Source organism: Zonotrichia leucophrys, chromosome 23 (genome assembly GCF_028769735.1).
Source record: "Zonotrichia leucophrys gambelii isolate GWCS_2022_RI chromosome 23, RI_Zleu_2.0, whole genome shotgun sequence".
In the NCBI taxonomy this organism is placed as follows: Eukaryota; Metazoa; Chordata; class Aves; order Passeriformes; family Passerellidae; genus Zonotrichia; species Zonotrichia leucophrys.
In genome coordinates, this window is record NC_088192.1 from 2,071,312 (window position 1) to 2,099,257 (window position 27,946).

Here is a 27,946-nt window from a genome sequence, read left to right on the forward strand (position 1 = left end):
CCATTCTCACTCCCCCCTCCCCCCTCTCCACGCCTGGAATGGACGCGCCCAGCGCGCTGCCCCGGGGCGTGTGGGGGCGGACCGTACCACTGTGGCGGCCGTGGGTGTGAGGGGCGGGCCGTACCACGGCGCGGCGGGCGGGAGGGGGGGGCGCGGCCTGTGCGCGTTGAGCCGTGTGGCGGCGCGCGGGCTCTCGGTGTCTCCGGCCGGACCGGGCCCAGCGCAGCCCCAGCCCCGTCACGGGCCCCGCCGCCCGCCCGCGACCCTGCCCGACCCCGCCCGGCCCCCGGCCCGCTCAATGCCCACGGTGAGGCGGCAGCCCAGGCGCTTCGGGGGGATCGGGGCAGGCCGGAGGCCCTGGGGAACCGGGAAGGGAATCCCGGGTGTGTTTGGAGGGGATTCCCTGCCCTGAGGGGGCCTCGCTGGCCTGGAGAGTCTCCTCAAGGCCTTGCGGGTGCTTTGGAAGGGTTTTGTGTTCTAGGAAGGGTTTTAGGGCTGCGGGAGGCTGAGGCGTTGGTTTGGGGTGGGCTTGAGGGCGCAGGAGGCTCCCTGAGGGCTCCGGGGGGATCTGGAGGGGGATTTGGGGCTCCACAAAGCTTGAGGGCGCAGGAGGCTCCCTGAGGGCTCAAAGGCTCCTTTGGAGGGGGATTTGGGGCTCCACGAGGCTCTGCCTGGGACTCGGGGATTCCTTCCTGTTATGGAGGAAATTCCCGGCCTGTGGGGTTTGGCTGGGCGGCTTTGAGGGCTCGCTGTGTGCCAGGAGGGGATTTGGGGGCAGCTCAGACCTTGGGGTCCCTCCTGAGCTTTGGGGGTTCAGAGGTTGGGGACAGTGGCCCTGACCTGCAGCTTTGGGGGTCCCATTTCCCTGTAGGGCTGTTTTGGGGGGTCCTCTCTCACCAATGGGATTTGGGGGGCTCAGTGCCCACCCCCAGCGTTGTGGGGTCCCCCAAGTCCTCCCCTTGCAGCCGCTTTTGGGGGGATGTTCAGGAAAGGGGGGCACTGAAACAGGGAGGCTGCAGGAGGGTTGAATTTGGGGTTTGTGCCTGGTTTTGGGGGGAATTTGTACCTGATTTTTGAGGGGGTTGCACTTGGTTTTGGGGGGAATTTGTGCCTGGTTTTGGGGGGAATTTGTACCTGATTTTAGAGAGGGTTGTACCTGACTTTAGGGGGAATTTTTACCTGGTTTTGGGGGGAGTTTGTGCCTGATTTTAGAGGGGGCTGCACCTGGTTTTGGGGGGACTTTGTGCCTGGTTTTAGAGCAGTTTGCACCTGGTTTTGGGGGAGTTTGTACCTGGTTTTAGAGGGGGTTACACCTGGTTTTGGGGGGGAATTTATACGTGATTTTAGAGGGGTTTGCACCTGGTTTTGGGGGGAATTTGTGCCTGGTTTTGGGGGGAATTTGTGCCTGGTTTTGGGGGGAATTTGTGCCTGGTTTTGGGGGGAATTTGTGCCTGATTTTTGAGGGGGTTGCACTTGGTTTTGGGGGGAATTTGTGCCTGGTTTTGGGGGGAGTTTGTACCTGGTTTTAGAGGGGGTTACACCTGGTTTTGGGGGGAATTTATACTTGATTTTAGAGGGGTTTGCTCCTGGTTTTGGGGGGAATTTGTACATGGTTTTTGAGAGGGTTGTACCTGACTTTAGGGGCAATTTTTACATGGTTTTGGGGGCAATTTGTACCTGGTTTTAGAGGAGTTTGCACCTGGTTTTGGGGAGAATTTATACGTGATTTTAGAGGGGTTTTCACCTGGTTTTAGAGAGGGTTTTATCTGGTTTTGGGGGGAATTTGTGCCTGGTTTTAGAGGGGTTTGCACCTGGTTTTGGGGGGACTTTGTACCTGATTTTTGAGGGGGTTGTACCTGACTTTAGGGGGAATTTTTACCTGGTTTTGGGGGGAATTTGCGCCTGGTTTTGGGGGGAATTTACACCTGGTTTTTGAAGGGGTTGCACCTGGTTTTGGGGGGAATTTATGTCTGATTTTGGGGGGAAATTTGTACCTGGTTTTAGGGGGAATTTGCACCTGGTTTTGGTGGGAATTTTATCTGGTTTTTATTTTATTTTTATCTGCTGTTGAGGGACATTTTCATCAGTATTTTGAGGACAGTGCTATTACCGATCCCTGCGTGCATGAGGAACACGTTTGATAAAACCTGGGGGGATTTTTTGGGGGTGAGAAAGGGAAACCTCGAGGCAACCTCTAAAGGATAAAGGGATTTTTTTAATGTGTGTTTAGGGCTGGGATTTGGGGGCTTTGGGATGTGATTAATCACCATTTTCTGCATTTTCTTCCGGGGCACTGTGTGTGTGTGCTCTCTGCTGGTTTCAGGGTGAGGAGGAGGAGGAGGAAGGCAGAAATTTGGCTTTGAAAAGCTCCTGTAGAAATGGAAACTCGAATGAAGCAGGCAGGGGGCTGACTCAGAGCTGCAGATAGGATTTGAAGGAAAGAAAAAAAAAATTAAATAAAAAAAATTAAAATAAATAAAGATAAACCCACCAGTAGCTGCAGCCAGAAAACTCTGTCTCCTCATGACTCAACTTGGATTTAATCAACTCGGTAGGAGTGAGCAATGTGGGTCTGGTTGGGATTTTTAATTAAAAATAAAACAAAAAAAAAGCCCCGAAGTGATGAAGCTCAGGGAGGAGAATCCCTGCAGGTGCATCCTCCTCTTCCTCAGCGCAGGGCAGAGCTCGGGGTGCTCCTGCTGCACTTGGGCCCCTCTGCAGCTCCAGAGGGGAGCGGGGCCGGCAGGGAATTTTGGGATGAGAGGGAATTTCAGGGTGAGAGGGAATTTTCAGGATGAATTTCCAGGGTGAGAGGGAATTTCGGGGTTAGAGGGAATTTTGGGATGAGAGGGAATTTCAGGATGAGAGGGAATTTCAGAATGAGAGGGAATTTTCAGGATGAGAGGGAATTTCAGAATGAGAGGGAATTTCAGGATGAGAAGGAATTTCAGAATGAGAGGGAATTTTGGGATGAGAGGGAACTTCCAGGGTGAGAGGGAATTTCAGGATGAATTTTCAAGGTGAGAGGGAATTTTAGAATGAGAGGCAATTTTCAGGATGAATTTCCAGGGTGAAAGGGAATTTTCCAGGGTGAGAGGGAATTTCAGAATGAGAGGGAATTTCGGGATGAGAGGGAATTCTAGAATGAGAGGGAATTTTGGGGTGAGCGAGAATTTTGGGATGAGAGGGAATTTTGGGATGAGAGGGAATTTTCAGGATGAATTTTCAGGGTGAGAGGGAATTCTAGAATGAGAGGGAATTTGGGGATGAGAGGGAATTTTCAGGATGAGAAGGAATTTTCAGGATGAGAGGGAATTTCCAGGATGAGAGGGAATTTTCAGGATGAGAGGGAATTCTAGAATGAGAGGGAATTTTCAGGATGAATTTCCAGGGTGAGAGGGAATTTTCCAGGGTGAGAGGGAATTTCCAGGGTAAGAGGGAATTTTCAGGATGAATTTTCAGGGTGAGAGGGAATTTTGGGATGAGAGGGAATTTTGGGATGAGAGGGAATTTTCCAGGGTTAGAGGGAATTTCAGAATGAGAGGGAATTTTAGAATGAGAGGGAATTTTCAGGGTGAGAGGGAATTTTGGGGTGAGAGGGAATTTTTAGATGAGAGGGAATTTCAGAATGAGAGGGAATTTTCAGGATGAATTTCCAGGGTGAGAGGGAATTTCAGGATGAGAGGGAATTTTGGGGTGAGAGGGAATTTTCAGGGTGAATTTCCAGGGTGAAAGGGAATTTTCCAGGGTTAGAGGGAATTTCAGAATGAGAGGGAGTTTTGGGGTGAGAGAGAATTCTAGAATGAGAGGGAATTTTTCAGGATGAATTTCCAGGGTGAGAGGGAATTTCAGAATGAGGGAATTTTGGGATGAGAGAGAAGCCCCCCCATCCTGCCCCCCCTTTTCCTTCCCTTCCCCTCCCCCCTGGGCAATGCCCCCCCTCAGTGCTGAACATTTCTCCAGCCCTGAACACAAAACCAAACCCTTCACCCTCCACAGCCACCTCGGGATTTCCATTTTCCACCCAAAAACCACTGACAGGAGTTTGGAGGTGCGGGAAGAATTCCCAGGGAGGTGATGAGGGCTGGGATTAATTCCCTCTCATTCTGAAATTATCTCTTACCCCAAAATTCCCTCTTACTCTAGAATTCCTTCTCATTCTAGAATTCCCTCTCACCCTGAAAATTCATCCTGAAAATTCCCTCTCATCCTGAAATTCCCTCTCATCCTGAAATTCCCTCTCATCCCAAAATTCCCTCTCACCCTGAAATTCCCTCTCACCCCAAAATTCCCTCTCATTCTAGAATTCCTTCTCATTCTAGAATTCCCTCTCACCCTGAAAATTCATCCTGAAAATTCCCTCTCACCCTGAAATTCCCTCTCATCCTGAAAATTCCCTCTCATTCTGAAATTCCCTCTCATCCCAAAATTCCCTCTCATTCTAGAATTCCCTCTCACCCCAAAATTCTCTCTCACCCCAAAATTCTCTCTCACCCCGAAATTCCCTCTCATTCTGAAATTCCCTCTCACCCTGGAAATTCATCCTGAAAATTCCCTCTCACCCCGAAATTCCCTCATTCTGAAATTCCCTCTCACCCTGAAAATTCATCCTGAAAATTCCCTCTCATCCTGAAATTCCCTCATTCTGAAATTCCCTCTAACCCTGGAAATTCATCCTGAAAATCCCTCTCATTCTGAAATTCCCACTCATCCTAAAATTCCCTCTCACCCCGAAATTCCCTCATTCTGAAATTCCCTCTCACCCCGAAATTCTCTCATCCTGAAATTCCCTCTCACCCTGGAAATTCATCCTGAAAATTCCCTCTCATTCTGAAATTCTCTCTCACCCCAAAATTCCCTCTCATTCTGAAATTCCCTCTAACCCTGAAAATTCATCCTGAAAATTCCCTCTCATTCTGAAATTATCTCTCATTCTAGAATTCCCTCTCACCCTGGAAATTCATCCTGAAAATTCCCTCTCACCCTGAAAATTCATCTGGCAGCTCCTGAGAACATTGGAAATGAAACCCCAGCTTGAAATGAGAAATCCCAAATCCCCTCCGAGTGTCTTTGCCCTGGTGAAATCTCCTTTTTGCCGGCCCTCCGAGCTCTGGGCTTGGCTCTGCTGTTCCTTGGAGCTTTTTGTTATCTCTTGTTCCTCTTCCCAAATTTCATGAGCCTGGGAACAATGGGGGCTTTGTGGAGGGCAGGGATGGAAACTCAGCTCTGCTGATTTCTGGGGCTGCTTTCAACTCCTGCTCCGCTGTTAATGGGATTTTATTGAGATTTCACGTGAGGATATTCAGGCAGGGCCTTGTTTTCAAAGCCCTCTGATTTTTAGCAAAATACTTCTTGATGTTGCAAACAAATTGCTGCAAGTTATTTTGATTTTACTTGGCTGTAATCCGTGGATTGGAGCTCAAATTTTAATTTTTTTTTAGCAGCAGAGTCTTTTGCTTTTGACTTCAAACACGTTGAACAACTTGGACTTCAAACACTTTTAGCAACTTTCAACTTTTTGGGTATGGAATGCAAACACCATGGTGTTAAATGTGGGTGTGGGGAAGGTGTTTTGTGTTTTTATAAAGAATAATCCCAATGGCAGAGCAGCACTAACAGGGAAGAGCATGAAGTGTTTCCTGGAGGAATTGTGGCAGTGCCCAGCTATGCCCAGGGTGAATTTCCCAGGGTGAATTTCCCATTCAAGATGAATTTCCCATTCAGGTGAATTTCCCATCCAGGATGAATTTCCCATCCAGGTTGAATTTCCCATCCAGGTGAATTTCCCAGGATGAATTTCCCATCCAGGATGATTTTCCCATTCAAGATGAATTTCCCAGCTGATTTCCCATTCAGGATGAATTTCCCATCCAGGATGAATTTCCCATTCAAGTTGAATTTCCCAGCTGATTTCCCAGGTTGATTTTCCCATCCAGGATGAATTTCTCAGCTGATTTCCCATTCAGGTTGAATTTCCCAGCTGATTTCCCATCCAAGTTGAATTTCCCAGCTGATTTCCCATCCAAGTTGAATTTCCCAGGTTGAATTTCCCAGGTTGAATTTCCCATCCAGGTTGATTTCCCAGCTGATTTCCCATCCAGGATGAATTTCCCATTCAGGATGAATTTCCCAGGTTGAATTTCCCAGCTGATTTCCCATCCAGGATGAATTTCCCATCCAGGATGAATTTCCCATCCAGGATGAATTTCCCAGGATAATTTCCCATCCAGGTTGAATTTCCCAGCTGATTTTCCCATCCAGGATGAATTTCCCAGGTTGAATTTCCCATCCAGGATGAATTTCCCAGGTTGAATTTCCCAGCTGATTTCCCATGCAGGTTGAATTTCCCAGTTGATTTCCCATCCAGATGAATTTCCCAGCTGATTTCCCATTCAAGATGAATTTCCCATCCAGTTTGAATTTCCCAGGATGAATTTCCCAGTTGAATTTCCCAGCTGATTTCCCAGGATGAATTTCCCATCCAGGATGAATTTCCCAGGATAATTTCCCATCCAGGTTGAATTTCCCAGCTGATTTCCCATGCAGGTTGAATTTCCCAGTTGATTTCCCATCCAGATGAATTTCCCAGCTGATTTCCCATTCAAGATGAATTTCCCATTCAGGATGAATTTCCCATCCAGTTTGAATTTCCCAGTTTGAATTTCCCATCCAGGTTGATTTCCCAGCTGATTTCCCCTCAGGGCTCCAGCCCGCCGTTGGCAGCTTTCCCCCAGCCCTGTGCCCTCGCTCAGGTGCCAATTTTGTCACCATGTCCTGACTTTGAGGCTTCTCCTTCCTGCTGGGGCAGATCCGGATCTGCAGGGGAGAGCAGAGAGTCAGGATGGACTGGGAGGGACTGGGAGGGACTGGGAGGGACTGGGAGGGACTGGGAGGGACTGGCAGGGACTGGGAGGACTGGGAGGGACTGGGAGAGACTGGGAGGGACTGGGAGGGAGTGGGAGGGACTGGGAGGGACTGGCAGGGACTGGGATGGACTGGGATGGGACTGGGAGGGACTGGGAGGGACTGGGATGGACTGGGAGGGACTGGGAGGGACTGGGAGGGACTGGGATGGACTGGGATGGACTGGGAGAGACTGGGATGGGACTGGGAGGGACTGGGATGGACTGGGAGGGACTGGGATGGACTGGGAGGGACTGGGATGGACTGGGAGACTGGGAGGGACTGGGAGGGACTGGGAGGGACTGGGAGGGACTGGGAGGGACTGGGATGGACTGGGAGGGACTGGGAGAGACTGGGAGGGACTGGGAGGACTGGGAGGGACTGGGATGGACTGGGAGGACTGGGAGGGACTGGGAGGACTGGGAGGGACTGGGAGGGACTGGGAGGACTGGAAGGGACTGGGAGGGACTGGGGAGGGACTGGGAGGGACTGGGAGGGACTGGGAGAGACTGGGAGGGACTGGCGGGGACTGGAGGGACTGGGAGGGACTGGGATGGACTGGGAGGACTGGGAGAGACTGGCAGGGACTGGGAGGGACTGGGAGAGACTGGGAGGACTGGGAGGGACTGGGATGGACTGGGTAGGACTGGGATGGATGGGGGGACTGGGAGGGACTGGGATGGACTGGGAGGGACTGGGAGGGACTGGGAGGGACTGGGAGGGACTGGCAGGGACTGGCAGGGACTGGGAGGGACTGGGAGGGACTGGCAGGGACTGGGATGGACTGGGAGGGACTGGGAGGGACTGGCAGGGACTGGGATGGACTGGCAGGGACTGGGAGGACTGGCAGGGACTGGGAGGGACTGGCAGGGACTGGGAGGGACTGGCAGGGACTGGTAAGATGGGACCTGGACTGATCAGATCCCTCCAGGATTGCTCAGATCCCACCTGGATTGATCAGATAACGGTTTGATTGATCAGGGGGCCCCTGGGTTGATCAGATCATATCTGGATTGATCAGGTCACACTTGAATTGATCAGGTCACACCAGGATTGATAGATAACAGCTGGATTGATCAGATAACGGTTTAATTGATCAGGGGCCCCAGGATTGATCAGCTCACATCTGGATTGATCAGATGGCCCCTGGACTGATGAGATCCCACCTGGATTGATCAGATAACGGTTTGATTGATCAGATCACACCTGGATTGATCAGGGGGCCCCTGGATTGATCAGATTACACTGGATTGATCAGATCATATCTGGATTGATCTTGTCACACCAGGATTGATCAGATGGCCCCTGAATTGATCAGGTCACACCAGGATTGATAGATAACAGCTGGATTGATCAGATAACAGTTTAATTGATCAGGGGGCCCCTGGGTTGATCAGATCCCTCCTGGATTCATCAGGTGGGACCTGGATTGATCAGATAAAAGCTGGATGGGGCAGGTAACAGCTGGATTGATCAAGTGGCCCCTGTATTGATCAGATCCCACCTGGATTGATCAGATAACAGTTGAATTGATCAGATAATGGTTTAATTGATCAGGGGACTCCTGGATTGATCAGATCATATCTGGATTGATCAGGTCACACCAGGATTGATCAGGGGGCCCCTGAATTGATCAGGTCACACCAGGATTGATAGATAACAGCTGGATTGATCAGATAACAGTTGAATTGATCAGGGGGCCCCTGGATTGATCAGATCACACCTGGATTGATCAGATCATATCTGGATTGATCAGATCACACTTGGATTGATAGATAACAGCTGGATTGATCAGAGGTGACTGAAAACATCATAAAATCATTTTATTTTTATTTATCACAATATTTCTTATTAGGTCTATCAGGGCTTCAATTAATTTAATAATTTTTAATTTTTTTTAGTTTTTCTATGGGGGGATCACTGACCCACCAACAATTTTTCCACTTTTCCAGGTGTTTCCATTATTTATGATTATTTATCATTAGGCTTATCACAATATTTATGGTTAGATCTATCAGGACTTTGAATTTTTTTTTTTGTTATTTTTTTAGTGATTATTTGAATTTGAGTTTATTCACAATATTTATGATTAGATCTATCAGGACTTTGATTTTTTTTTTTGTTATTTTTTAATGATTATTTTAATTTTAATTACTCACTATATTTGCGATTAGGCCTATCAGGACTTTTCCCAAGAGAATATTCACAATATTTATAATTTATTTATTTGCAATATTTACAATTTATTTATTCACAATATTTACAATTTATTTGTTCACAATATTTATAATTTATTTATTCACAATATTTACAATTAGACCTATCAGGACTTTAATTTATCTGGGGTTTTTTTATGATTATTTTAATTAGAATTTATTCACAATATTTATGATTAGACCTATCTGAATAGAATATTCACAATATTTATAATTTATTTTTTCGCAATATTTATAATTAGATCTATCAGGACATTGATTTTTTTTTTGTTATTTTAAAATTATTTTAATTTGAATTTATTCACGATATTTATGATTAGGCCTATTAATACTTTGGGTTTTAATTTGAATTTATTCACAATATTTGCGATTAGACCTATCCGAACTTGGATTTATTTGCTTATTTTTAATGCTAATTTGAATTTAATTTTCTCTGGCTGTGAACACACCTCACCAACCCTTTTCCCTGTGTTTTTCCCCATTCCAGGTGTTCTGTTGGAGGATCCTTGGCACATTTATGGCGATTCTGAGCGTCAGGGCAGAATTCTGCCAGGCCCAGCACAGCACCCTGGCTGCCAAGTGAGCTCACAGGGGGCTCCCCAAAAACCTCTTTGTGCTGCCACAATTTTCCCCATTTTTTATTTTATTTTTTATTTTTTTTTTTGGATTATTATTTTTTCCCTCCCTTTTTCCAAAACTCCTGGAGCTGGCTCAGATTTTTTTTTTTTTATGGGATTTTGGGATTTTTCCTCCTCACCTCACCAGTGCCTCCATGCAGTTCAGGCTGCCCTGGCAATTTGGGGAGCCTGAAGGAAACCAGCTGAGGATTTACACAAAAATCTGATTTTTTCTACCAACAAACCCATCCAAGCAAGCTCTGATCAATCCTATTTTTGATTTTTTTTGATGTTTTCTGCTGTGAAACCTTTCCAAGGTCATTAATTTTTTTTTTTTAATTTTTCCCCTCTTTATTTTGATTTTTTTTAATTTTTTTTGGGGAGGATTTTCTTTTTATTTTTATTTTTTGGCCCCTTCAAACGATTTTTTTTTGCCATTATGAACCGTCCAGCCCCAGTGGAAATTACTTATGAAAATCTGCGTTTCCTGATCACTCACAACCCAACCAATGCAACCCTCAGCAAGTTCATCGAGGTAAGGAGCCCAAAAAATTCCCAAATTTCTTAAAATTCCTGGCCAAGAATCTGCTCACCAGTCCTTCTTCATCTCTGGAAAAAATTTAGAATTTTTTTGGTTTTTATTTTTCACATTCTCCTCACAATATGAGAATCAATGCTGATTTTTTTCCCCAATTTCTGAATTTTTTGGGATACAAACCTTGCCATGAAGGATTTGCTCCTTGGATAAAAATGAGTCCAAAAAATCCCAAATTTCTCAAAATTCCTGGCCAGGAATTTGCTGAACTCTCCTTCTTCATCTCTGCAAGGAAATTTAAGGATTTTTTCTCAATTTCTGCATTTTTTGGCTTCAATCAACTTCAATTTTGAGATACAAACCTTGCCACCAAGGGTTAATTTCTGAGTCAAAAAATTCCCAAATTTCTCAAAATTCCTGGCCAAGAATCTGCTCACCAGTCCTTCTTCATCTCTGGAAAAAATTTAGAATTTTTTTGGTTTTTATTTTTCACATTCTCCTCACAATATGAGAATCAATGCTGGTTTTTTTTCCCCAATTTCTGAATTTTTTGGGATACAAACCTTGCCATCAAGGATTTGCTCCTTGGATAAAAATGAGTCAAAAAATTCCCAAATTCCTCAAAATTCCTGGCCAGGAATTGCTGACCAGTCCTTCTTTACCTCTGCAAGGAAATTTAGGATTTTTTCTCAATTTCTGCATTTTTTGGCTTGGATGAGCTTCAATTTTGAGATACAAACCTTGCCACCAAGGGTTAATTTCTGAGTCAAAAAATTCCCAAATTTCTCAAAATTCCTGGCCAGGAATTTGCTGAACTCTCCTTCTTCATCTCTGGAAGAAATTTAGAATTTTTTTGGTTTTTATTTTTCACATTCTCCTCACAATATGAGAATCAATGCTGATTTTTTTTCCCAATTTCTGAATTTTTTGGGATACAAACCTTGCCATCAAGGGTTAATTCCTGGGACAAAAATGAGTCAAAAAATTCCCAAATTTCTCAAAATTCCTGGCCAGGAATCTGCTGAGCAATCCTTCCTCATCTCTGCAAGGAAATTTAGGATTTTTTCTCAATTTCTGCATTTTTTGGCTTCAATCAACTTCAATTTTGGGATACAAACCTTGCCACCAAGGGTTAATTTCTGAGTCAAAAAATTCCCAAATTTCTCAAAATTCCTGGCCAGGAATTTGCTGAACTCTCCTTCTTCATCTCTGGAAAAAATTTAGAATTTTTTTGTCTTTTATTTTTCACATTCTCCTCACAATATGAGAATCAATGCTGATTTTTTCCCCAATTTCTGAATTTTTTGGGATACAAACCTTGCCACCAAGGGTTAATTTCTGAGTCAAAAAATTCCCAAATTCCTCAAAATTCCTGGCCAGGAATTTGCTGAACTCTCCTTCTTCATCTCTGGAAGGAAATTTAGAATTTTTTTTGTCTTTTATTTTTCACATTTTCCCCACAATATCATCTAGGCTTCCAACACCCCAATTATTGAGAATTTTTTTATAATTGCAATTTTACTTTTAGAATTCCAATTTTACTCTCATCATTCCAGTTTTATAATTGCAATTTTTCCCCCCTCAGAAACATTTCTCATTTTTAAATTTCACAAATTTTATGCCTTGCTCCTTCCATGTTCACTCACTTTGCAGCCTTAAAATATGGAAAATGTTGATTTTTATAGCTGATAAAATGTGATTTTTTTATTGCAGTGTTTTATTCTTTTCTTCAATGATTATGAGTTGAATTTTTCCCCTCAGAAATTTTCTCATTTTTTAATATTCCCTATTAAATTTCAATTTTATGCTTGCTCCTTCATTTTCACTCACTTTGCAGCCTTAAAAATGTGGAAAATATTGATTTTTTCTGGCTGATAAATTGAGATTTTCATTATTCAGTGTTTTATTTCTTTTCAATGAGTATGGGTGACATTTTTTCCCCTCAGAAATGTTTCTCATTTTTTCATATCCCTTTTAAATTTCACAAATTTTATGCCTTGCTCCTTCCACGTTCACTCACTTTGCAGCCTTAAAATGTGGAAAATATTGATTTTTCTGGCTGATAAATTGAGATTTCTCATTATTCAATGTTTTATTTCTCTTTAAGGAGCTGAAGAAATACAGGGTGAAATTTTTTCCCCTCAGAAACATTTCTCATTTTTAAATTTCCTCACAAATTTTATCCTTCCACGTGCACTCACTTTGCAACCCTAAAAATGTGGAAAATGTTGATTTTTCTGGCTGATAAATTGAGATTTCTCATTATTCAATGTTTTATTTCTCTTCAAGGAGTACAGGGTGACATTTTTCCCCCTCAGAAACATTTCTCATTTTTAAATTTCCTCACAAATTTTATCCCTTGCTCCTTCCATGTTCACTCACTTTGGTGCCCTAAAAATGTGGAAAATGTTGATTTTTCTGGCTGATAAATTGAGATTTCTCATTATTCAATGTTTTATTTCTCTTCCAGAAGCTGAAGAAGTACAGGGTGAAATTTTTTCCCCTCAGAAACATTTCTTATATTTTAAATTTCCTCACAAATTTTATCCCTTACTCCTTCCATGTTCATTCACTTTGCAGCCTTAAAAATGTGGAAAATGTTGATTTTTCTGGCTGAAAAATTGAGATTTTTTTCATTATTCAATGTTTTATTTCTCTTCAAGGTTTACAGGGTGACATTTTTCCCCTCAGAAAATTTTCTCATTTTTAAATTTCACAAATTTTATCCCTTGCTCCTTCCATGTTCACTCACTTTGCAACCCTAAAAATGTGGAAAATGTTGATTTTTCTAGCTGATAAATTGAGATTTCTCATTATTCAATGTTTTATTTCTCTTCAAGGAGCTGAAGAAATACAGGGTGACATTTTTCCCCCTCAGAAACATTTCTTATATTTTAAATTTCCTCACAAATTTTATGCCTTGCTCCTTCCATGTTCACTCACTTTGCAGCCTTAAAAATGTGGAAAATGTTGATTTTTCTGGCTGATAAATTGAGATTTCTCATTATTCAATGTTTTATTTCTCTTCAAGGAGTATGGGGTGACATTTTTTCCCCTCAGAAACATTTCTTATATTTTAAATTTCCTCACAAATTTTATCCCTTGCTCCTTCCATGTTCACTCACTTTGCAGCCCTAAAAATGTGGAAAATGTTGATTTTTATAGCTGATAAAATGAGATTTTTTTCATTATTCAGTGCCTCAGGTATTTTATTTTCTCTTCAGGAGCTGAAGAAATACAGGGTGACATTTTTCCCCCTCAGAAACATTTCTCATTTTTAAATTTCCTCACAAATTTTATCCCTTGCTCCTTCCATGTTCACTCACTTTGGTGCCCTAAAAATGTGGAAAATGTTGATTTTTCTCCTCACAAATTTTATCCTTCCACGTGCACTCACTTTGTAGCCCTAAAAATATGGAAAATGTTGATTTTTCTGGCTGATAAATTGAGATTTCTCATTATTCAATGTTTTATTTCTCTTCAAGGAGCTGAAGAAGTACAGGGTGAAATTTTTCCCCCTCAGAAACTTTTCTTATATTTAAATTTCCTCACAAATTTTATCCCTTGCTCCTTCCATGTTCACTCACTTTGCAGCCTTAAAAATGTGGAAAATGTTGATTTTTCTGGCTGATAAATTGAGATTTCTCATTATTTAATGTTTTATTTCTCTTCAATGAGTACAGGGTGAAATTTTCCCCTCAGAAATAAATTTCCTCACAAATTTTATCTGTTGCTCCTTCCATGTGCACTCACTTTGGTGCCCTAAAAATGTGGAAAATGTTGATTTTTATAGCTGATAAATTGAGATTTCTCATTATTCTGTGTTTTATTTCTCTTCAAGGAGCTGAAGAAGTATAGGGTGACATTTTTCCCCCCTTTATATTTAAATTTCCTCACAAATTTTATCCCTTGCTCCTTCCATGTTCACTCACTTTGTAACCCTAAAAATGTGGAAAATATTGATTTTTCTGGCTGATAAATTGAGATTTCTCATTATTTAATGCTCAGGTGTTTTATTTCTCTTCAAGGAGTATGGGGTGACATTTTTCCCCTCAGAAACATTTCTCATTTTTAAATTTCCTCACAAATTTTATCCCTTGCTCCTTCCATGTTCATTCACTTTGCAACCCTAAAAATGTGGAAAATATTGATTTTTCTGGCTGATAAATTGAGATTTCTCATTATTCAATGTTTTATTTCTCTTCAAGGAGCTGAAGAAATACGGGGTGACAACTTTGGTGCGAGTTTGTGACGCCACTTATGATCAAGCTCCAATCGAGAAAGAAGGAATCCAAGTTCTAGTGAGTTGCCTTTAAAACTGGCTAAAAAAAAATGTGAATTTTCACCTCTAGAACTTGTGGGGATCTCTCTTCAGTGCTTGGGGATGGTCCAGCATGGCCAAAAAAATGTAAACCAGGTAAAGGTGGGTTTAAAAAATTGGATTTTTTGGTGTGGTTTTGGATTTGTTGAGATATTTTTGTGTGGTTTTGAGGGATTATTTTGGTGATTTCTGGGCTGACAGCATTTTTTGGTTTTTCTCAGCATGTGGATAAAATTAGAGAATTTTATAGAAATATAAAATTCTATAAAATAGAATTATATTTTATTATCTTTATAATAATAATATTATTATTATATAATATATATATTATATAAATATATAAATATTTATAGATATGAAAGATATATAAAGATATATATATCTTTATATATAAATATATAAAGATAATAAAATATTCTATTTTATAGAATTTTATATTCTATATAATATTTTATATTCTATATAATTTTATATTTTTATAAAATTCTCTAAAATAGAATTATATTTTATTATCTTTATAATAATAGTATTATTATATATAATATATATTATATATAAAGATATATCTTTATAATAATAATAAAAATATCTTATAGAAAATGTCACTTTTGAGCCTGTGGGTGACAAATTGCCACAAATTATTGTGCCAGGAGAAAAACATGGAATTCTGGAATATTTTGGGTTGGAATTCTTAAATCTCATCCACACCAGGGACACTCCCAATTAATTAAAAACCACTCCCAATTAATTAAAAACCACTCCAGATTAATCCAACCTGGCCTTGAATTCTCTTGGAGCAGCCCCAAATTCTGTGGGAAATCCATCCCAAAAATCCCATGGGCAGCACAAATTCTGTGAAAAATTCATCCCAAAACTGATAAAATCAGTTTATTTTGTAATGTGAGTAATAACAGCCTGGTATTTTATTGCAATTCAGCCTTCCTGCAGCTTTTTGTGGCTCAGGAAAAAAACTCCTGCAGTTTTCCATGAGGGAAAAATAAAATTATTGTGGGTTATCAATGAAAATTCCACATTCAGGTGAGTCAGGTGTCTTGGTTTCTACAGGAAAAATGCAATTTTCTGTGAGGAAAAAAAAAATTTATCCTGGCATTTCAAATTCCAATTTTTATCCTGGAATACCAAATTCCAGAAAAAATGCAGTTTTCTGTGAGGAAAAGAAAAATTTTATTCTGGCTTATCAGTGAAAATTCCATGTGCAGATAAGTCAGGTTTTTTGGTTTCTGCAGGAAAAATGCAATTTTCCATGAGGGAAAAATAAATTTATTGTGGCTTATCAATGAAAATTCCACATTCAGGTGAGTCAGGTTTCTTGGTTTCTACAGGAAAAATGCAATTTTCTGTGAGGAAAAGAAAATTTTATTCTGGCTTATCAGTGAAAATTCCATGTGCAGGTCAGTCAGGTTTTGTGGCTTCCATAGGAAAACTCCTGCAGTTTTTCATGAGGGAAAAATAAAATTATTGTGGGTTATCAATGAAAATTCCATGTGCAGATAAGTCAGGTTTTTTGGTTTCTGCAGGAAAAATGCAGTTTTTCATGAGGGAAAAATAAAATTATTGTGGGTTATCAATGAAAATTCCACATTCAGGTCAGTCAGGTTTTGTGGCAAAACTCCTGCAGTTTTCCATGAGGGAAAAATAAAATTATTGTGGTTTATCAAGGAAAATTCCATGTGCAAATCAGTCAGGTTTCTTGGTTTCTACAGGAAAAATGCACTTTTCCATGAGGAAAAGAAAATTTTATCCTGGCATTTCAAATTCCACATGCAGGTCAGTCAGGTTTTGTGGCTTCCACAGGAAAACTCCTGCAGTTTTTCATGAGGGAAAAATAAAATTATTGTGGGTTATCAATGAAAATTCCACATTCAGGTGAGTCAGGTTTCTTGGTTTCTACAGGAAAAATGCAGTTTTTCCTCGAGGGAAAAATAAAATTATTGTGGCTTATCAATGAAAATTCCATGTGCAGATAAGTCAGGTGTCTTGGTTTCTACAGGAAAAATGCAGTTTTCTGTGAGGAAAAGAAAATTTTATTCTGGTTTATCAGTGAAAATTCCATGTGAAGATCAGTCAGGTTTCTTGATTTCTACAGGAAAAATGAAGTTTTCTGTGAGGAAAAGAAAAATTAAGCTGGGGTTTGGGAGAGAATTCCTATTCCAGAAGGGAAATTCCTCCCAGGGCAGCCAGGGATGGAATTCCCTCCTTCTCCAGGCCTTGGGGTTTTATTTCTAAATTTCTAGTTATTTCTAAAATAATTCAAGTTTTTTGCTTCTCAGGAACTTTTAAAACCTCAATTTTTGAACTGAAAGCTGCACTTTTGAGGAAGTTTTGCTTAAAAATAAAACTGGAAATGGGGTTTGCTGCAGCTGTTGGTGTTTGGAGAGAAAAATCTCATTTTTGAAGATATTTTAGCCTAAAAAACCTCAGGATGCTGCTCCAGGAGGGAAATAAATCCAGCTCCTTTATTTCCATGAATTCCTGCTTTTTATTTTCCAGCCAGAATCGTCCTCTTGCTGCTCTGAAATGGGATTGAGTAACCCCCAGCTGAGAAAATAACACCTGGCTATTTTAAGTTAATATTTGCCTGTGAAAAAGAACATTTAACATTAAAAACACAGCCTGGGGCGAGATTAATGCTTCTTTTAGCACCATTTAATGGCAATTTTAGCACTGCTGAGGTCAAAAATGAGGTGGAAACCTCCTGAAAATGGAAATATTTTGGTAAATTTGGGAGTGGGTAAAATGTGGTGTTTTTTTATACAGATGGCAAAAAATCGGGGATGAGGAAAATTCAGGAAAAATCAGGAATTTTGGGGTTTTTTTTCCTGAGGATTTTTGATTTCTAGAGGGGCTGTGGTGGCTTTGTTCATCTTCAATATTTTCTTTTTTTCTGAGGGGATTTTTGGCACTTTTTGGCTTTCAGACATGACTTTGTTCATCTTCAGTATTTTTTATTTTTTTTCTGAAAGGATTTTTGGTATTTTTTGCCTTCCACAGGTGACTTTGTCCATCTTCACTATTTTATTTTTGAGAGGATTTTTAGCACTTTTTGCCTTCCACAGGTGACTTTGTTAATCTTCAGTTTATTTTTTCTGAGGGGATTTTGGGCACTTTTTGGCTTCCAGAGGTGGATTATTGATATTAAATGTATCCTGGATTTAATGCTGGCTATCCATTCAACAGCAAAAAATGTGAATTTCTGTCATTATCTGAGCACCTTTCTGCTCATAAAAGTGGGATTTTTTGGAATTTTTTTTTATATTTTTCAAATTAAAAACACTCAGGGGATTGGAAACTCCCTGAATTCCTGAAGGAGCTGCTCCTCTGGAATTGGGAATTTTTAGGAGCATTTTCAGCCTCTCAGAACCTGGAGCATAAATGGGATTTTCAGAGGAAAAAATCAATTTTTGATTATTGATGATAAATATAGCCTGGATTTAATGGTGGCTGCCCCTTCAACAGCAGAAAATGTGAATTTCTGCCATAATTTAAGAGCCTTTCTCCTCATAAAAGAGGGGTTTTTTTTGTTTTTTTCCCCAAATTGAAAATTCCCTGAGTTCCTGGAGGAGCTGCTCCCCTGGAATTGGGAATTTTTAGGAGCATTTTCAGCCCCTCAGAATGGGATTTTCTGGAGCATAAATGGGATTTTCAGCCACCAGCAGAGTTCTCCTCTCTCCTGTGTTTATCCGAAAATACCTATTGATTTTCACATCTTTTTTTAATAAAATACCATTTCAAGGACAGGGATTTCTCTTAAAAATCCGGAAATTTTCTCTTAAAAAAACTCCTCTTCATTGCAGAGGAGTTCAGGGGAGGCTGCAGTGCCAAGTGCAATGAAATGGTTGTTAAACATTCAATTTTGCATTTTATCCGCCTGCAAACCTGAAAAATACCCAAAAATTGTGTTTATTATCCTTTTTTGTTTTGACTAAATGCAGAATTTGTGGGTTTAAAGGATTTTCTCCCCTCAGGACTGGCCGTTTGATGACGCCCCCCAGCCAGATAATGGTTGTTAAACACTTAATGGTGCAATTTATCTGCCTGCAAACCTGAAAAATACCCAAAAATTGTGTTTATTATACTTTTATTTTTTTACTAAATGCAGAATTTGTGGGTTTAAAGGGTTTTTTTTGACTAAATGCAGAATTTGTGGGTTTAAAGGATTTTGTCCCGTCAGGACTGGCTGTTTGATGAAGGAGTGCCGCCCCCAGCCAGATAATGGTTGTTAAACACTTAATGGTGCATTTTATCCACCTGCAAACCTGAAACATACCCAAAAATTGTGTTTATTATCCTTTTATTTTTTGACTAAATGCAGAATTTGTGGGTTTAAAGGATTTTCTCCCCTCAGGACTGGCCGTTTGGTTTAAAGGATTTTCTCCCCTCAGGACTGGCCGTTTATGACGGAGCGCCACCCCCCAGCCAGATAATGGTTGTTAAACATTCAATTTTGCATTTTATCCGCCTGCAAACCTGAGAAAGACCCAAAAATTGTGTTTATTATCCTTTTTTGTTTTGACTAAATGCAGAATTTGTGGGTTTAAAGGATTTTTTTTTTGACTAAATGCAGAATTTGTGGGTTTAAAGGATTTTCTCCCCTCAGGACTGGCCGTTTGATGACGATCGCTGCCCCCCAGCCAGATAATGGTTGTTAAACATTCAATTTTGCATTTTATCTGTCTGCAAACCTGAAAAATACCCAAAAATTGTGTTTATTATCCTTTTTTGGTTTGACTAAATGCAGAATTTGTGGGTTTAAAGGATTTTGTCCCCTCAGGACTGGCCGTTTGATGACAGAGCACCGCCCCCCAGCCAGATCGTGGTTGTTAAACACTTAATGGTGCAATTTATCTGCCTGCAAACCTGAAACATACCCAAAAATTGTGTTTATTATCCTTTTTTGTTTTGACTAAATGGAGAATTTGTGGGTTTAAAGGATTTTTTTTTTTTACTAAATGCAGAATTTGTGTGTTTAAAGGATTTTCTCCCCTCAGGACTGGCCTGACTAGCACTGCCCCCCAGCCACATAATAGTTGTCAAACATTCAATTTTGCATTTTATCCGCCTGCAAACCTGAAAAATACCCAAAAATTGTGTTTATTATCCTTTTTTGTTTTGACTAAATGCAGAATTTGTGGGTTTAAAGGATTTTTTTTTTTACTAAATGCAGAATTTGTGTGTTTAAAGAATTTTCTCCCCTCAGGACTGGCCGTCATCACCCCACCCAGATAATGGTTGTTAAACACTTAATGGTGCATTTTATCCGCCTGCAAACCTGAAAAATACCCAAAAATTGTGTTTATTATACTTTTATTTTTTGACTAAATGGAGAATTTGTGGGTTTAAAGGATTTTGTCCCCTCAGGACTGGCCGTTTGATGACGGAGCGCTGCCCCCCAGCCAGATAATGTTTGTCAAACATTCAACGGTGCATTTTATCCACCTGCAAACCTGAAAAATACCCCAAAATTGTGTTTATTATCCTTTTATGTTTTGACTAAATGCAGAATTTGTGGGTTTAAAGGATTTTTGTTTTGACTAAATGCAGAATTTGTGGGTTTAAAGGATTTTGTCCCCTCAGGACTGGCCGTTTGATGACAGAGCGCCGCCCCCCAGCCAGATAGTGGTTGTTAAACACTTAATGGTGCAATTTATCTGCCTGCAAACCTGAAAAATACCCAAAAATTGTGTTTATTATACTTTTATTTTTTGACTAAATGCAGAATTTGTGGGTTTAAAGGATTTTCTCCCCTCAGGACTGGCTGTTTGATGACAGAGCGCTGCCCCTCAGCCAGATAATGGTTGTTAAACATAATGGTTGTTAAACATTCAATTTTGCATTTTATCCGCCTGCAAACCTGAAAAATACCCAAAATTGTGTTTATTATACTTTTATTTTTTGACTAAATGGAGAATTTGTGGGTTTAAAGGATTTTCTTCCCTCAGGACTGGCCTGACGGAGCACTGCCCCCCTCCCCAGCCAGATCGTGGTTGTTAAACACTTAATGGTGCAATTTATCTGCCTGCAAACCTGAAAAATACCCAAAAATTGTGTTTATTATCCTTTTATTTTTTGACTAAATGCAGAATTTGTGGGTTTAAAGGATTTTCTCCCCTCAGGACTGGCCGTTTGATGACGGAGGGCCGCCCCCCAGCCAGATAATGGTTGTTGAACATAATGGTTGTTAAACACTTAATGGTGCATTTTATCCACCTGCAAACCTGAAAAATACCCAAAAATTGTGTTTATTATCCTTTTTTGTTTTGACTAAATGCAGAATTTGTGGGTTTAAAGGATTTTCTCCCCTCAGGACTGGCCTGAAGGAGCACTGCCCCCCAGCCAGATCGTTGTTGTTAAACACTTAATGGTGCAATTTATCCGCCTGCAAACCTGAAAAATACCCAAAAATTGTGTTTATTATCCTTTTTTGTTTTGACTAAATGCAGAATTTGTGGGTTTAAAGGATTTTGTCCCCTCAGGACTGGCCCGTTTGATGACCGAGCGCCACCCCTCAGCCAGATAATGGTTGTTAAACATTCAGTGGTGCTTTTTATCAAGATGCAAACCTGAAAAATACCCAAAAATTGTGTTTATTATCCTTTTATTTTTTGACTAAATGCAGAATTTGTGGGTTTAAAGGATTTTCTCCCCTCAGGACTGGCCGTTTGATGACGGAGCGCCGCCCCCCAGCCAGATCGTGGAGGATTGGCTGAACCTTTTGAAAAGCAAATTTCGGGAGGAGCCCGGGTGCTGCGTGGCCGTGCACTGTGTGGCCGGGCTGGGAAGGTCAGTGCCAGCAAATTGGCTTCAAATATAATTAATTTAATAAAAATATTCCTAAATTATTGTTAAATTTATTCTGAAATGTCTTCTTTTCATCATTATTATTTTATTAAATAATAATTTTAATTAACAACATATTATATTGTTAGCAATTCTATATTAATACATCAGTGTATTAATATCGAATACTACTACTAATATAATAGTAAATTAGTAAATATTTACTATTATTATCATATAATAAAAGTAAATCAAAGAATTATTTAATTATATTAAGTTAAATTCATTAGTTAAAATAATTAAATAAATAATTCCACATTAAGTTGATTGATAAATTTAAATACGGAACGAATATAATTATTAACAATTTTATATTAATGAATTAATATAATTTAATAATTAATAGTAAATCAACTAATTATTTAGTTATATTAAATGTATTAGTTAAAATAAATAAATTATTTTGTATTGAATTTACTAATAAATTGAAATACGAAACTAATATATTATTAACAATTTATATTAGTAATTCGATATAATTCATATAATAATAGTAAATCAAAGAATTATTTAATTATATTAAGTTAAATTTATTAGTTAAAATAATCAAATAAATAATTCCATATTAAGTTGATTGATAAATAAAAATACGGAACAAATATAATTATTAACAATTTTATATTAATGAATTAATATAATTTAATAATGAATAGTAAATCAACTAATTGTTTGGTTATATTAAATGTATTAGTTAAAATAAATAAATTATTTTGTATTGAGTTTATTGAGAAATTTAAATACGGAACGAATATAATTATTAACAATTTTATATTAATAAATCAATATAATTCATATAATAATAGTAAATCAAAGAATTATTTAATTATATTAAGTTAAATTTATTAGTTAAAATAATTAAATAAATAATTCCATATTAAGTTTGTTGATAAATTTAAATACGGAACGAATATAATTTTTAACAATCCTATGTGAATAAATCAATAGAATTAATTTAATAATTAATAGTAAATCAACTAATTATTAATTATATTAAATTCAAGTTAAATTTATTGGTTAAAATAATTAAATAATTTCGTGTTGGATTTAATAATAAGTTTAAATATGGAACGAATAGAATTTTTTACAATTTTATATTAATAAATCAATGTAATTAATATAATAATGGTAAAGAAAATAATTATTTAATCAGATAAAATAATAAATTTAGATGCTTAATTTATATAATAATTTTATGTCAATAAATCCATATAATTAATGTAATAATTAATAGGAAATCAACTAATTATTTAATTAAATAATGAATGTAGAACCAAAATTAATGCGATCATTAATAATTTTATATTGATAAATTACTATAATTATTAATAGTGGATCAACTAATTGTTTAATTATATTGAATAATAGAATTAATACATATAATAATAAACTTCATTTATTTGGCAGGAAAGCGTTCAACAAAATCCAATTTCTCTGTTTTGTCCCAAAAAATTTATGTCAGGAAAACAACAGGGACTTAATGCACCTTAAAAATATTAATTATATTATATAATTAATATAATTATTTTATATTATTACAATTTATTTTATAGATACAATGTATTATATTCATACATTATATTTATTAATTGATTAATTCCATCGTTGATAAAGAACCTTGTGTTAATCATGAATTTGCTAATTTTAGAGTATTGTGAATTGATCAAATTCACACCTGGAGAATGAAAAATTGAATTTATTCAGATACAGGGTAATAATGGGATTATTCCTCCTGAATTTTCTTATTTTACCCACAGGAATTTTCCAGTTCTGGCACCTCTTTAATTCTGGGGTTGAGAAAATTCAATTTATTTGGGGATTCCTGGGTGTTAAAACCTCATTTTTTTACCCTTAAAAATGGGGTAAAAAATCTTCTGAAATGAAGATCCCACAGCAGAAAATTCTCCTTTTTGCTGCTCCTTGACAGAATTAGTTAAAAAAGCAAAATATAGAAATATTTCTAAATCCATAGCTCAGTGTCTGCACAGCTCAAAGCATTCAGGAGATGTCAAAACCCAAAAAATGAGATAAAAACCCAGAATTATTCTCATACCCCAACCACTAAAGAGCTGCTATTGATTTTTATTTTTTTTACAAGCAGAATCCTTCAAAAAAAAATTCATTTTACATCAGACAAAACACTTTTGTGTGGGAAAAAACCCTTTGGTGCTTGTTTGGGGAGAGGAATTGGATGAAATCTGAAGAATTCCATTTATTATTTCTTATTTTTTGTGCTTTTCCCTTAAAATATTGATTTTTTTCCTGCAGGGCTCCCGTTCTGGTGGCGCTGGCTCTCATTGAATGTGGAATGAAATATGAGGATGCAGTTCAGTTTATAAGGCAGTAAGTGAAAATTCTCTTTTTTTTTGTTTTTTTTCCTCTTTTATTCTGTGCTTTTTTTCTGCCTGAACCTATTAAGGAAAAGATTTAGGAGTTTTTAATGAGTTTTATCCTAAAATAAAGAATATTTCGTGAAAATTTGGGGTTAAATGTGAAGAAAAAGCTCAAATATTTTGAATTTTGTGAGGTGAAAATCTGCCTGAAGTGGGCAAAATGGTGCTTCTTTTTATCATTGATAACCACATTTTTTATTATTTTTTTTTTAGGAATAGGAGGGGAACTTTCAATAATATTTATTCTTTAATATATTTTAACTATCATTCAATATAAAATAGTGTTTAAAAGATTAATTAATTAAAATGAAAAGGAATCTGTGAACAAAATTGTGCCTTTTTCCCATTGATATCCACCTTTTTTGTGGTGTTCTTTTTTTTTTAGGAAAAGGATGAGAGCTATCAATAATATTGATTATTTCATATATTTTCAATAATATTGATTATTTTCATATATTTTCATATATTTTGAATAATATTCAAAATATTATTCATTAGAAAATATAATTAAAATATTAATTAAGTTGAAAACGAATCTGTGGACAAACTTGTGCCTTTTTTCCATTGATATCCATCTTTTTTGTGTTTTTTTAGGAAAAGGAGGGGAGCTTTCAATACATTTTGAATATTATTAAATATAAAACATCATTAAAATAATTAAAATTAAAACTACTCTTCCTGAAGTGAACATAAAGGTTTTTTTTTTTTTTTTTTTTTTTATTTCCATTGATATTTACATTATTTTGTGATTTATTTTTTAGGAAAAGGAGGGGAGCTTTCAATACATTTTGAATATTACTAAATATAAAATATCATTAAAATAATTAAAATTAAAACTACTCTTCCTGAAGTGAACATAAAGGTTTTTTGTTTTTTTTTTTTTTTTTTTTTTTAATTTCCATTGATATTTACATTATTTTGTGATTTATTTTTTAGGAAAAGGAGGGGAGCTTTCAATACATTTTGAATAATATTAAATATAAAACATTATTAAAATAATTAAAAATAAAACTACTCTTCCTGAAGTGAACATAAAGGTGTTATTTTTTTTTTTTTATTTCCATTTATATTTACATTATTTGTGATTTATTTTTTAGGAAAAGGAGGGCAGCTTTCAATACATTTTGAATATTATTAATATAAAACATCATTAAAATAATTAAAATTTAAACTACTCTTCCTGAAGTGAACATAAAGGTGCCTTTTTTTCCCATTGATATTTTCATTATTTTGTGATTTATTTTTTAGGAAAAGGAGGGGAGCTTTCAATACATTTTGAATATTACTAAATATAAAATATTATTAAAATAATTAAAATTAAAACTACTCTTCCTGAAGTGAACATAAAGGTGGTTTTTTTTATTTTTTTTAATTTCCATTGATATTTACATTATTTTGTGATTTATTTTTTAGGAAAAGGAGGGGAGCTTTCAATACATTTTGAATATTATTAAATATAAAATATTATTAAAATAATTAAAATTACTCTTCCTGAAGTGAACATAAAGGTGGTTTTTTTTTTTTTTTTTTTTTTTTTCCATTAATATCTACATTATTTTGTGGTTTATTTTTTAGGAAAAGGAGGAGAGCTTTCAATACATTTTGAATATTACTAAATATAAAATATTAAAATAATTAAAAATAAAACTACTCTTCCTGAAGTGAAAATAAAGGTGTTTTTTTTTTTTTTTTATTTCCATTGATATTTACATTATTTTGTGATTTATTTCTTAGGAAAAGGAGGGGAGCTTTCAATACATTTTGAATATTACTAAATATAAAACATCATTAAAATAATTAAAATTAAAACTACTCTTCCTGAAGTGAACATAAAGGTGTTTTTTTTATTTCCATTGATATTTACATTATTTTGTGATTTATTTTTTAGGAAAAGGAGGGGAGCTTTCAATACATTTTGAATATTATTAAATATAAAATATCATTAAAATAATTAAAATTAAAACTACTCTTCCTGAAGTGAACATATTTTTTTGCATTGATATTTACATTATTTTGTGATTTATTTTTTAGGAAAAGGAGGCGAGCTTTCAATACATTTTGAATATTACTAAATATAAAATATCATTAAAATTAAAACTACTCTTCCTGAAGTGAAAATAAAGGTCCTTTTTTCTTTTTTTTTTTATCATTGATATTTACATTATTTTGCGATTTATTTTTTAGGAAAAGGAGGGGAGCTTTCAATACATTTTGAATATTATTAAATATAAAACATTATTAAAATAATTAAAATTAAAACTACTCTTACTGAAGTGAACATATTTTTTTGCATTGATATTTACATTATTTTGTGATTTATTTTTTAGGAAAAGGAGGGGAGCTTTCAATACATTTTGAATATTACTAAATATAAAATATCATTAAAATAATTAAAATTAAAACTACTCTTCCTGAAGTGAAAATAAAGGTCCTTTTTTCTTTTTTGTTTTTTTTCCTATTGCTATCCATCTTTTTTTGTGTTTTTTTAGGAAAAGGAGGGGAAGCTTTCAATACATTTTGAATATTATTAAATATAAAACATTATTAAAATAATTAAAATTACTCTTCCTGAAGTGAACATAAAGGTGGTTTTTTTTGGTTTTTTTTTTTTTTTATTTCCATTGATATCTACATTATTTTGTGATTTATTTTTTAGGAAAAGGAGGGGAGCTTTCAATACATTTTGAATATTATTAAATATAAAACATTATTAAAATAATTAAAATTAAAACTACTCTTCCTGAAGTGAACATAAAGGTCCTTTTTTCTTGGTTTTTTTTCCCATTGATATCCATCTTTTTTGTGTTTTTTTTTTAGGAAAAGGAGGGGAGCTTTCAATACATTTTGAATATTACTACATATAAAATATCATTAAAATAATTAAAATTTAAACTACTCTTCCTGAAGTGAACATAAAGGTGCTTTTTTGTTTGTTTTTTTTTCCCCATTGATATTTACATTATTTTGTGATTTATTTTTTAGGAAAAGGAGGGGAGCTTTCAATTCCAAACAGCTGCTTTACCTGGAGAAATACCGGCCCAAGATGAGATTACGCTTCAAAGATGCCAACGGTCACTGCTGTGTTCAATAAATAAACACAAAAACCAAAATATTGATCTCAAAAAGAAGGCAAAAGTGAATGGGGGGCTCTTCTCTGGACTCTTGGCACCTGGAAATGTGAATTTGGAATCAAAAAAAACAAAAAAATAAGAAAAAAATGGCATTAAATTAGTGGTGGAGTCAGTGCTCCTCAACCTCTGTCCTTAAAAATAAAAGGGTGATGATGATTGAAAGGAAAAAAACCCAAAATTAGAAAATTCTATAATAATAATAATAATAAAAAAGCCAATTAAGAGAAACATTTCAGTGAAGGATTGTTTTCTCCTTAAGCTGCAACCTGCAAGGAGAAAAGCAGTTTTTCTGAACCTTCTGTATTTTTAACTTTTTAAGAAAAGAAATAAAGTCAACTTTATGTCTAAGGAAAAGCAGCAGAGCATTGCCTTGTGCAGAAAGGATTTTTTTCAAGGTGAGAAAAACACCCCCAGCCAGGAAATTGAATTCCTGAGATGTGAATTCCTTTTTAAACTCTTTAAAAAAAAAGGAAATTTTTGGGTTTTTAAGCAGGGACACGAGGAGGAGCTGGCTGGGAACAGCCTTGAGAGCCTTAAGCCCCTTTTTGGGCACATCCCAGGGATTTTGGGGATGTTTTCCATGGAATTCTGACTCCTGGGGGGCTTGAACAGGACCCTCACTGCCTAAACCCTGTGGTGAATCTGTTTTTTGGGAATGTGTGTGATTCTCTGTGTGTGTCACTTGGATTTTTTTCCCAAAAAATTCAGCTGAAATGTTAATTTTAGACAGAAAATCCATCCTGCCACACAAGACTGATGTTCCAAAGTGTCCTGGGTGAGCGAGGGGCGATTCAGACAAAGGTTTAAAATTAATTTCTCTGTCAGAAAGATGGAAAAGGCTTTTTTATTTTAATTTTTTTTTTTTTTTTGCTGCTGTCCCCTTGCTGAGCACAGGGAATTGGGATTTTGAGGGAAGGCCTCACTTGGTGTGAGGGGGAATTTTCTCAGCTGAGCCTCCAATTCTTTTTTATTTGG

The 27,946-nt window shown here is 37.0% G+C and overlaps 1 protein-coding gene across 3 annotated transcripts; it reads left to right on the forward strand.

The window, feature by feature from the left end:
- The first annotated feature begins 154 nt into the window (after positions 1 to 154).
- PTP4A2 (protein tyrosine phosphatase 4A2) lies at positions 155 to 27,325 on the forward strand. 3 transcript variants are annotated; one of them, XM_064731697.1, is made up of 6 exons: positions 155 to 307; positions 9,607 to 10,271; positions 14,480 to 14,572; positions 21,263 to 21,393; positions 23,716 to 23,790; positions 24,435 to 24,480. In XM_064731697.1, the coding sequence occupies exons 2-6, from the start codon at positions 10,176 to 10,178 to the stop codon at positions 24,463 to 24,465; spliced, it is 426 nt and encodes a 141-aa protein (XP_064587767.1). In that variant the 5' UTR covers positions 155 to 307; positions 9,607 to 10,175; the 3' UTR covers positions 24,466 to 24,480. The 3 variants fall into 3 exon arrangements, with proteins under 3 accessions (XP_064587767.1, XP_064587765.1, XP_064587766.1); XM_064731695.1 differs by lacking the exon at positions 24,435 to 24,480 and adding an exon at positions 26,823 to 27,325 and having other exon boundaries at positions 157 to 307; XM_064731696.1 differs by lacking the exons at positions 155 to 307; positions 24,435 to 24,480 and adding exons at positions 5,481 to 5,522; positions 26,823 to 27,325.
- Positions 27,326 to 27,946: the final 621 nt, after the last annotated feature.